Source organism: Panthera pardus, unplaced genomic scaffold (assembly GCF_024362965.1).
Source record: "Panthera pardus isolate Hobbes unplaced genomic scaffold, ASM2436296v1 HiC_scaffold_12, whole genome shotgun sequence".
NCBI lineage: Eukaryota > Metazoa > Chordata > Mammalia > Carnivora > Felidae > Panthera > Panthera pardus.
Genome location: NW_026526677.1, coordinates 37,642,144 through 37,654,796, shown reverse-complemented (window position 1 = coordinate 37,654,796; position 12,653 = coordinate 37,642,144). Strand labels below are relative to the sequence as shown.

At 35.3% G+C, this 12,653-nt stretch overlaps 1 protein-coding gene across 1 annotated transcript in view; it reads left to right on the top strand.

The window, feature by feature from the left end:
• Positions 1-12,653, top strand: part of SLC17A6 (solute carrier family 17 member 6) — a 41,069-nt gene that overhangs the window by 17,743 nt on the left and 10,673 nt on the right. The window contains exons 4-7 of the mRNA XM_019456545.2: positions 4,435-4,549; positions 5,503-5,590; positions 6,134-6,220; positions 8,949-9,091. Coding sequence (XP_019312090.1) covers positions 4,435-4,549; positions 5,503-5,590; positions 6,134-6,220; positions 8,949-9,091 — 433 coding nt within the window. The remainder of the gene's footprint in view (positions 1-4,434; positions 4,550-5,502; positions 5,591-6,133; positions 6,221-8,948; positions 9,092-12,653) is intronic.

Sequence of the window (12,653 nt, the reverse complement as noted above, 5' to 3'; positions counted from 1 at the left end):
ATCAGCTTTTGTGTTTACTGCACTTTAAGGGCTTGATCATCAATTATCTTCTCTAATCACTCTAAGCTACATTATGTCCAAGATGTCATGGACTTACAGACTCTGCTCTTCCCCTCCTTGTTCAGTCTGCATTTCCTCACACCCTCTGTACTAATTCCTTGCTCATAATCTCACCCTTGATGTTCTCACTTCTCTTACTCAGCCTATAGGGTACCACCATGTCCAGCCATTTTAAATAGTTTCTAGTTTCTGATATATAATGAAATCTCTTCCATGTTTTTGAACCTTTGCTGATCCATTTCCTCTTTTTGGAATTTCTCCCTCCTCCTCCACCTTCTTCCTCTTCTTCTTCCTCTCCTTCTCCTTTTCCTTGTCCTTTCTCCCTTCTTCCTTTTTCCTTCTTCCATCTTCCTTCAACAATTCATCTTCCAAGGCCCAACCTGAGAGTATCCCTACGAAGGGCTTGCTTCTTGTTCACCCCAGCTGGAATGGTATTTTCCTTCTTTTGCTTTTCATTTGTACACCTGTTATGAACTTTGGCTTAAGCTGTCTCTTGCTACTTGTCTCGTTCTTTCTCTTACTACACCAAGGGCCATTCTTATATTTTCTCCTGAGTGCGTAGTAGCACCATATTGGTGAAAGAGCATTGCTTTTCATGTCAGAGAGTCCTAGATTCCAATCTCCACTCTATTGCTTGCTTTTATCTTACACAATTCTTGTCTCCATTTTCCTATTTGTAAAATGAGAAGAAAGTGTGACTCAGAGAGGTAAGGATTACATGAATTAATGTAGGTGGAGAGTATAGTAATTGTTCTGTAAGGTTTAGCTTCCTTTCCCTCCTCAGCACAGTACCCTACTCTAAATACAGTCTCACAAAGAATTGGAGTGTGAATGCATAAATGAATGTTGAGTGAAGTGGCTGCTTTAATTTTGGCTGTGTGTAGCACAGGAAGAGACGGTGTGAAAGCTTCTCATACTGGGCAAGAATTTTGATAGATTTGTAAGTACTTGGATATTGATTTGGATAACAACTATATAAAATTTTAAAAAGAAGATGAGGTTCTGAAAAGTCTGATGGATTTCATTTTTAAATAGAAAAAAAGTCAATGTGTTTTCATGATCCAATAGCAACTATAATGAAAAAGGGATAGTTAAAAGAATCTGGGAACTTGCAAGTGGGAAGCATTTAAACATGCCACATGATTATATTATTACAAACACTCTTCAGGGTGAGAGTGAGAAGTAAACTTTGAAAATGATCTATTGGTGTTTTATTTCAGGAATAGTAGAGTGAGTTCAAGTAGGTTTGTGAAGATTACTACTTAAATTTACAGTTAGAATCCTGAAACACATTACTGACTACATGTATGCATAATCAGATGAAAACCCTAGTGGTAAAACCTACTGGCTTTGGAATCAGACAGACTAGATTTGAACCAGGGTTCTTCTACTTGGAACTGATTAGTGACTTGTGCCAATGATCTCACTTATCTGAGGCTTAGTTTCGTCATCTCTAAAATGGGTATATTAATAATATCCATGTCATTGGGTTGTTAAGTGGCTATGGATTTTATGGCATGTGAAGTGTTAGCCTGGGGTTTAGCAAGGTGAAGAAGCATTTATTAGATTTAGGTCTAACTATAATGGATGCTTAATGAACAGTTCATAATTGATTCAGTTCTACTAGTGGGTGATTTTGTCCCCCAAGGGACATTTTGCAATTTTTGTAGACATTTTTGGTTGCTACAACTTGAGGACAAATGCTACTGCACCTAGTGCATAAAGGCCATGGGTGCTGCTAAACATGACACAATGCACAGACAGTGTCCCACAACAAAGAAGCATCCGTCCTGAAATATCAATAGTGTGGAGGTTGAGAAATCCTGAGCTATAGAATGGGTAAAAGTCATCTCTACTGACATTTCTAGAGACAGCCATATTTTAAAACACTTCATGGGGCTCCTGAGTGGCTTGGTTGGTTGAGCGTCCAACTTCAGCTCAGGTCATGATCCCATGGTTTGTGGGTTCGAGCCCTGTGTCAGGCTCTGTGCTGACTGCTTGCTCAGAGCCTGGAGGCTGCTTCAGATTCCGTGTCTCCTTCTCTCTCTGTCCCTCCCCAGCTTGCGTTTCTGTCTCACTCTGTCTTTCAAAAATAAATAAATGCGAAAAAAAAAAACACTTCAAATGGGGAGAAAGTGATGGTTGAAAGTTATATTCATAAAAAGTAAACTTCATGCATCATACTTTCAAAAAATTATTGGAAAAGAAGACACACATATTAGATAAGCCTGGATATATACCTTATGGTGGTTTTTGTTTGTTTGTTTGTTTGTTTTTTGGCAAACCTTAGCATGCAAAATTATCACCTGGATTTCTTATTAAAACACAGATTTTCAGGCTTCACTCCCAGCATAGTCTGATTTGGCAACTCTGGTGTGAAAAATCTGCATTTTTAATAAGCATTTTAATAATATGCATTTTTAAATCTGCAGCTGGTTCATGGACAACAGTTTGAAAGGATTCTTTTGAAGGGCTGAATGGGGTAGATGCATAACTCATACAAACACCTTCAAAAGTGCCGTCGCATTATGTAGCTCTGGTTCTCATTATCCTTAAAGCCTGCAGCAGGGTCAGTCTCTTTAGTGTGGAGGATAATAAGCAAAGTGAGATACAGCTACAGGATACAGCAGAGTGAGTTTGGCAGGACCTAGACAGCCTACCCACATGACCAAAACTTCAGTGTCTTTTGCCCTTCCTGCCTTCATCCTGTTGCACAGGTAAAACATTAATACTTCCAGAACAGTAGAAACATGTGCATCACACTGGCCTTTGGAAACAGACACCATTTACCACTAGGTCCAGGAAACATGCCCTATACCTTTTCTCTTGCTTCCTATCAGTCTTAAAGGAAGCCTCCAAAATGTCCTGGGGTTTGCACACAGCCACGTTCGGATTGCATTTTTAAGAGAGGTTGAAATTCTTTCAGCTGGAAGGTAATAATCAATGACAATACATTTTAAATCAATTTTTGTACCAATTTTGGACTCTTATTTTATAAAGGCAGGTCATTGGAATTTTGCATTTCTTTTCTGAAAAAATAAATCCATGTTTGGCAGAAGTTTAATGTCACTGGATGGGTGGCATTTTAATGAGAGTAATCATTTTTAGAAATAGAAAGTTCCTCTTTTGTGACAGACATTTAGGAAATAAGTCATTCTTTGACTCAAACCTAAAGATACCTATTCAGCAAACAGCAAAGAGGAAGAATGGAACAGGATATTTACCTCCTGAGAAGCCACTGAGGACAGGCAGATATTAGGTTACATGAAGTAAACAAAAGTATTTGACCTGATCTATGATTCATAGAAAAACAGCTGATCCACTTTAGCCTTTCATAAAGTCATTTCTCAAATTTCAGTAGCTGATTAATAATGACCAAGGTCCCTTTCAGAAACTCCAGGCTTTAACTCTTACACTTAAATGTGCCCCATGGAAGAATCAGAGCTTCTATGAGGCAACAATCTTCAATGAATTCAAGGCTCAGTGGTTGACTTGAGAAAACTTGCACAGGATGCACAAATTAGCTCATTAGAGATAGTGTGTTCCCATACTTCTCTGCAAGAGAATATTTCTAAAGCTACCCAGTTAAGGGAATATCTTTCTTACTTAGTATGAACATTGTGGAAGATATTTTGAAAACAAAGTGGAATTTTTCCTTATAGATAGATGAAGGTGTGAGTACCATAGCTAAAGCAATTCTTTTCTGACGTATTGTGTGTATGCACACAGCTAGAGGTGTGCCTCAGACACTATCCCCACTCACACAAAAAAGAAAGAAAAAAATATGTATTAAGTAATAGTTACTTTCACTATAAATACATGTGCTGCTGGATCCTATCATGAGATTTCTTGGGGTATTTAAAATATAATTCCGTTCATAACATTTTTATGTATATGCAGCTTTTAAGAAAGTTGAAAATAGTTGTATAATGTGAGACATAAGCCCATTTAGGCATTTATGATTTTTTTGACAACTTTTCAGTGAATATCTACCATGTGTCAGGCACTGTGCTGTATTGGGGATATAACAGTATACCTGAAAAAAAAATCCTCTTGCCCGTAAGCAGCTGACATCGTAGACTGAGATATAAACCAAAAACATGTACAAAGATTTGTCAAATATTTGCAATTTGTGCTTAGATCTATGAAGAAAATAAATACAAGTAAATATAACTGGATTTCTTGAGTCTTTCTTTTATTTCTTGTGCTTTAATAATATAACATTTCAAGATGGTCAAGGTCTTTATTTGTAGTGGCTAGTCAATCAAGTCCAGAACACATTGTATTCTTTTGGAAAAAGCAATGTACCTTAAAATTGCTTTTAATTAACTTGACCTGAGATATTTAGATCTGCTAACTCCTTTTCTTTTTCAGGGTTTTTGGAGCTGCCATACTTCTTACCTCTACTCTGAATATGCTAATCCCATCGGCAGCCAGAGTGCATTATGGGTGTGTCATCTTTGTTAGGATATTGCAGGGACTTGTTGAGGTATGGAACCGCAGGATGACATCATCTTAAGGTTGGCATGTTAATCAGAACCAGCAGGCTATCTTTGTCTTGATCTACAAATAAACATTTTATAAGGTTGTGTCTACACAGTATGCTTAAAAATTGGAAAATTGGGCAATCAGATATTTTGTGTTTAAATAATGCTAAAGTACAACTGTGACTGCTCGTCTCCTCTTCTTGAGAATTGAGTGGTATTAAAGAAATGTTTAATGACTATTTAACTTAAAAAAATAAAAAGGACAAACACTTTTGTTAATGTGCTATGATAAGAATTTTTGAGTCCATCCTTTCCTGGTGATAACCTGAATTAATACCTTTTGGGAGTTTTATACCAAGTTCCCGTTGGACTCGAATCATGATTTGAGTTTTCACTAAAACGTTTGTTTCATTGACTATATTCTTTGGGAATTCAGAATTCTCCTGAAGTATAGTGAGAGTAGGTAAATCAGATAAGTATTAAGGCCCTTCTCTCCAAAAAAGAAAGATAAACTTGATAGGATCAAAATAACACAAAATGGATAATTATTTTAAAGATCTTAAGTTCTAGATACTACTTTTAGGAAGTGTGAGCTTCAAGGATCTAAGCTTTACCTTCTTCTGTATGGATTCCTTATATTTGGGAATCACTGTATTTAATGCCTCAAGAAAAGGCCTCCCACATTCCTCGAGCTGTTCAGAGTTGCAGATGAATGGAGTAATACCTGAGGGTTGGGGAGAATTTGGACAGGTCACTAAAAAGCCATGTCTTACTTGATCTGGGCTGAAAGTTTTTAAGGTGAAATTTCAGGGAATTAGCAAAGAGCTGTGAGTAGCAGCTTTCTCTAATACCTTGGGCCCATTTGAAGGAGATAGCCTCAGAGAAGGGAATGAGCTTATTTTTCAGTTACCCTGCATCCTAAATGGTGATATATATATGTCTTCCCCCATCACAGGGCGTCACCTACCCAGCATGTCATGGGATATGGAGCAAATGGGCTCCTCCTCTAGAGAGGAGTAGATTGGCAACCACCTCCTTTTGTGGTGAGTACCACATGCAGATGGAATTATGGTAGGTAAAAGTTTAGGAACAACTTGGATAAGAACCGAAAGTCAATAAAGCACATCTCTAAAACCATTTGGGGTGTGTGTGTGTGTGTGTGTGTGCATGAGGAAAGGTTTTTGACCACCAATTCAATTTCTTTAATTCTTATCGGTCTCCTTAAATCCTCTATATCTTCTGCATTTTGTATTTTTCTAGGAGTTGATGATCCATTTCATCTAAGTTTTCAAATATATTCATAAATAATTTTATCATAGTCTTTTTACTTTATTTTTTTTATTATAGTCTTATTATTTTTATACCTTTTTTGTGTCTTAGGGAAGTAGGTCAGATACACTTGTGTAGTCCTGTATCACTGGCTGTGTATGTAGACATATATATGTATTTGTAGGTACAGGGGTACAAGTGTGCCTGTACCTAAGTGTGCAAGTATGTGTTAATGGGAGCCAACCAATAAACGTGAGATGAAGTCAGAATTTGTATTTATTTCACTTACCTTCCTCCCATTCTCCCTTCTACTTTAGGTTCATATGCTGGAGCTGTGATTGCAATGCCTTTAGCTGGCATTCTTGTACAGTATACTGGTTGGTCCTCAGTATTCTATGTCTATGGTATGTTGCATTTCTCTACAATAAAGTTATAAGAAATGTATGTAAACTAAAACAAAGTGATAGATCACTGAATAGACTCCTGCATTTACTCACGTTTCCCCCATTAATAATCCTTTGTTCATATTTTGGGAAGATCAAGGAAAATGTCTTATCTTTATGATTCTCCCTACCTTGGTATTTATTGTTTTTAAAAACAATTACATTGCTGGTGGCAATGTTGTGATGTATGACATATATTGTCCTTGAATATGAAAAAAAGTTAGCTCTTGATTCATAGCCAATTAAGAGGAAAGAGCTAGGCAGCACCCACTTTTCTTTCTTTGCTACTGCTTTCTTAGTTATTCTCCTGACCCTGCTTTTTCAAGGCTGAATAGGGGTAGAAAGCTGGAAAACAATAGTGGGGTTAATGCAGCAGTGCAGTTTTGTGATGAAATATTAACTGTCAGCTGCAGCAACAGACATTTTCGTCTTCATTATTCCAGAATTAAATGCGATGAAACCTTCAAATGGAAATAAAAAAGGACCTGAAACTCTAAGTCTGAAGTCCCTTTCTGTTCACTTTCTAACCAGAACCAGAAAGCTTACCCCTTCAAAGTACCCCTAATGTCTCTCTCTAGATTCTTTTTTTTTTTTTTTTGTAACAATCAGAAAAAGAGAAATATAAGAGAGCTGGATTCCAACTGATGTCACTGATTAATACCATCTTTGGATGTGGACCGAGAATGTGAAATATTAATGAAGTCATGAGGTAGAACCGGACAGTATCTGGCTGCTTCCAAATTTGGCATGATCCATTTCCATTTCAGAATGTTCTCATCAGAGCAAATTCTTATATTTGCAGAATATTATTAAATATGCTTTATAGCAGGAGCTCTTATTCTGGTTCAAAAGCCATGGATGTGTTTTAGATTCATGAATGCCCAAAATTATAAGCCATACATGCATTTGTATATTTTTTCCTGGGGAGATATTTTTATCAGATTTTAATCCATATCTTTCATTAGATTTTCAAGAGTCCATAATTCTAAGAAATTTAAAGCACATGTGTATAGTTTAAAGCAAATGTAGTACAAGTTAGGATGGCCAGCCATTAAATCCTCTGATTTGTGCCTTCATTTAACCCATTACTTAATTGAAAATATGAGGTGACGGTAAAGGAAGAATATTAATTTCCACAAAGCACTCATGAAAATCAATCCCCTTATGTAAGTTGTATCTCATTTAATATTTATCATTGAATGGTACAAAATTTAGATATTAGATACACTGAAAATATCACATTATAGCACTTGCCTACTGTGTGTAACAAAAATTAGGTCTTTGAGCCAGCCACACATTCACTATTAATAATTTAAAAATTAATAAGATATGAACTGAATAGTGGCTTACATTAAAACAGATGATGCATATATAGCAATTAGCTAAATGTCTGGCACTGCAGATGCATTCAGTTAGTGGTAATGATAATTACTACTGAATTACACGAGCTTTCATTTACTGAGTGCTTTTTTTGTGCCATCCACTGTGCTAGTTACTAGTTGCATTATCTCCTTTAACCCTTCTTTGCCACAGTCTTATAAAAAAAAAAAAGAGTCATCTCATTTTATAGTGGAGGTTTACGGAGATTTCATCATTGATTAGAACATACATCTAATGAGTGACACAGCCAGGATTTGAATCTGGGAGACCCATATGCCACAACGACTACACTCTACCAAATGTTCACATACTATCTAACCCCCAGTTGTGTTCACTGTCATGTTTGGTAATGAAAAAAAAAAGCACGGCATATCAAAATCTGTGGTATTAAGAAACAATTCTTAGAGATTGAACAAGCAGGAAAAAAGTATTAGAGAGATCAGGAGTATTTAGACTGTTACCCAAGGGATAAAGAACGGTAAGAGGCAAAAATAAATGACCATCCTCTGGGAAACCAGAATAAACCACTTGAAATTTTTTTCTTTTATTAATTCCTTAGGTTTACATTGCACAATAAGGGCATGATTTAATAGTGAAAGTGCTAAAGAAAGGGATGGAGAAGAACTTGCAAACAGTTTATTGTATTTAACTTTCATCTGCCCAAAGAGTGATCCATAGGCAGCAGTGTGGTACTGAAAATGACATGGTATAGAGTCATATAAAGTGTTAAATGTTACTACATTAATTAGAGAATTTTTTTAAATGAACGATAGCCACTTAGGCTAAAATAATCTAGATTTTATTTAATAGTCTGTTTACTAGACCTGGAGGTGCTAGTAGGAGAGTGAAAGGAGTATTTTTGTGCGTGTGGAAATACACTCACATATTCATATGGAAGGCAAATAAGAAAAGAACTCAACCTCTTTGAAGACAGGAATTTTGTCTTGTGCACCAAATACCTCTCACTTAGCAGAGTGCCTGGAATAGTAAGTGCTCAGTAAATGTTTGTTGGATGTATGAACATCTTCCAACCATGCCATTCAATAATTGTTCATTGTGAGTTTCCTGTGTATCACCGTTATTTAATAAAGAGATAAAACTACAGGACCAGACTTCAGGAAGGTTGAAGTCTAGTGGCATAACACAAGCATAGATGGCTGAAGTCAGTTGGAGAAGCATAAACTCCAAATCACATTCTATAGAATGTGTCTGTCATGAGATTCCTATCATTTTATTCCAGCAAATGATGGTTAACTAAGGACATTTATGATAGATTTTTGCCTTTTTTCTTTTGAACTTTTGCTTGCAGGAAGCTTTGGAATGATCTGGTACATGTTTTGGCTTTTGGTGTCTTATGAGAGTCCTGCAAAGCATCCTACCATTACAGATGAAGAACGTAGGTACATTGAAGAAAGCATTGGAGAGAGTGCAAATCTTTTAGGTGCAATGGAAGTAAGAATTTTATTATGGTGTATATTCCTGTTCTTATTCCTCATCTCACCTCCCTTTGACCAACCAAACTACTTTCTGAGTCCCAATTCAACGAAACCAATTTGGTGTCAATCATGATTGTTTTCTTTCCTCCATCCATAGTTTCTGAGTTAGGAATGGTCACTACTTCCTTTACCTATAACTTCTTTTTTTCTTTATCTTTTCTCAATCATCAAATTTTCCCTTGGCTGTAGCTAGGACTATAAACCTAAATAAGCTTTTATAAACAGTTCAATATGATCCATAATTTAAACAAATTCAACAAATATTTGTTAATTTCAGATCACAGGAAATGCCAGATCAGCTAACACAATCATGAAAAGGACTATTATTAGTGTATTGAATTGTCTAAATGTAGGTTTTACACATATCTATTTATGCTACATGTGGTTTAAGAAATCTTAAATTATTGGAATGTCAATAATAGCTGACATGAAAATATTCTTAGCATAATACAATCTTGTTATTGATAAAATCTTACAATTTTCAGGATTATTGTTATGAAGATAAAGTATTCATATAACATGAACCCCTTTCCTTATTCTGATTTGCTTTCTTGAATGGAATCTATGGAGACAGAAATGCATTCTGTGTCAATAATGCAAATATTTTAGTCCCCGTGACATCAATATATCATAAATATTAATTGGTAAATAGCCATCTGGTACTATTAAAAACTGGGGAACAAAACTCACGTATTTAGATAGGTGCAATAATTCAGCACCTGAACAGAAACTCAATTTCCTTATGCTGAGAGATAGAAGGCACCATGCATGGCTGAAGAACCAGGGTCTCTTAACATTATGCTTCTCTTTCTTTTAAAGGCTCCTCTCCTCATTTGAATTGTATTTTATTCCAGCAGATTCTCTACTTCATTTGTTAGAGAAGGCCTGTCTTTGACACCTCATCCTAGGTTCAAAGGTCTATCAGCCACTAGTGTTGAGGCCTTTAATGAATAGGAAAAATCCCATATTGGATATCATACAGAAGTGAAACTTCGGTACTTAAAAACAGTATTCTTATGGTAGTCCCATGAATGGGACAGACTGGCATTAGAACTTTCCCCTTCCTGTTTCCTTCTGTAAATGGCCTGATGGTTTCTAATGGTGGCTACTTAGGAAACAAGTGGTGATGTGGGGATGGCATGGGTGTTGGCAGTGCACTCTGGTGCCCACCAGCAGTGGTCGCTGTGCACAGAAGCTAAATATAGGCTGATCCATGGTGAGTTCAGAATTTAGCCTCAATTTCTAGCCCAAAAATGATCTGATCGGCCTATATTTTCATTGTTTAATATACTTCTTTTACTTGCCAGTTCTTGAGAGATTGTGTGTCTAAATCAGACATGTTTTTAAACAGTTAAAAATTTAGTCTAAGTGAAAACCAATTTCTGGAAATGACATTAAAAAGGGCAGCTAGTAGCTTGATAAAACAGCATAGATAATCTCAAACTCCCCATTTCCTTACCTTACTGCTTTTCTGAAAATAGTATTTACTTCTTATTGATGTTTTATACTTTCCTGAAGCTCCAAAAGAAAATTAAAAATGAGATTATATTCCAGGTATTGTACTTGGACTTTAGTTATTTTTAGCTTTTTATTGTGAACAAATTTAATATATAGCAAAGCAGAAAGAACAGTAACAGAAACATCCATGTCTCCACGGCATAGATGCAACAGTTGTTAACATCTTGCCTTATCTATTTCACTTTTCTTATTTCTGAATGATTTCAAAGTAAATGAGGTATTAAAACACTTGACCCACAAATACTTCATATGCCTCTCTAAAAAAATAAAAATCCTCTTTCACAATTTAAGGGCTATTATTATACCTAAAACAATTAAAAATAATTCCCTGATAGTGCCTAATACCTAGATCGTATTCAAATTTCTAATACCCAGTCCCAATATGAATACCTGGTCTATATTCATACGTCCTGTGCAGCTATTTCTTTGGAATCTGCATCCAATTAAGGATCACACATTGCAGCTGACTGTATTGTCTTTTAAATCTTTTTTTTCCTTAAAAAATTAAATATAACATGTATACAGAAAAATGCATAAATCTTAAGTAAACAACTTGCCTAATTTTTGTAAACACACTTATGAAGCAAACAGCCAGGTCAGTAAGTACACTGTTATCAAAATGGTATAAGCCCTCCTACGACCCCTAACAATTTTTAAGGTATAAAATTAGATATATCTTACATTTGATGAAATATTTTACAACCTGAAGAAAAAAGTTCTTAGCAGAGATGTTCCAGGTCTGAATAATAGAAACACTTTCCCAGCAGGAAAAAGTTATTTACTTTTAATAATATTCTGAAGTTATTTCTCATACAAACATAATAGTACAATGCTGACATCCCTGTATTTGACAATTTTTATTACCTGTGAAATAAGCATATTTATCTGGCATTGTTTTCCCAGAGCATATTGAATTTTAAGAAATTCATCTATGATGTTGTCACTGGATATTTTTATTCAAAGCCACAGCACTCATATGGCTGTGTTTTTGTTTTTGTTTGTTTTTCTTTTTTGTCTTATATATATTTGTGATCACAAAATATAATTTCTTACTATATTACTTTTAAAGTGATCTTGAAAGGTTTAGTTAGAGTCACAATCAAGACTAGCAATTCTAAGGTTCTATATCCAGGAATAATTACCAAATCTGTGCAAAAAATGGTTGTCTCTTCTTTTACTAATTTGGTCGGTTCAAGGATCCCAACCTTGCGTTAAACAGAGTTATTTTAGGCTATTGTTTCTTCACCAAACTCTATTTTGACATTCAAAATAAGGTCATTGAGAAAGTGCTTGAGAATAGGAGAGACATTTTCAGGTCTGAAAATATTAGTCTTGAGGGGGAGAAGATAATTGCTTTATGTTTGGGCATATAGAGGATCTTTAGGAATATTAGGTATAATTTTTTAATGGTTATCATAAGCAAAACCAATCATGTTTAGGTTGTTAATTTTGAAATGTTTTCAATATCACAAATAACTAATTATCATGTGCCCATGGTGTGATGGGTGGCCACTTTAATCTAGCTGTATACCATATGAGTTTTACAGAACCTTGCACTTTAGCATCACAGAATTTATATTGAAATCCATTGTCTTTCAAGAGAATTTATAGATCTGTAGTCGTATTATTGACTTTAGATAGGGTCTAGAATATTGCACTCTTAATTTTTCTTATTTTTCTTCTGACTATATTGGATTTTCAATGTTTTAGATAAGATATTTTGGATACTAACAAGGTCACTGATATGGCAATGATCTTTAGCTAAGTCATGATCTGTCATTGCAAAAAAAACGTCTTAGCAACTAGGATCTGTGCTTTTGGAATTGTTTTCTATAAACATAGGATCTTACATATTCCTAAAATGTGAACTATCTAATCAGAAGAGGCTGATAAGTTTTTTTTTATTCCAATGATTATTCATGCAGCAAAGATTAATTAGACTTGCAATGAACTGTTCATTACCTCCTACTCATGCCCCAACATATACATCCTGAAAATGC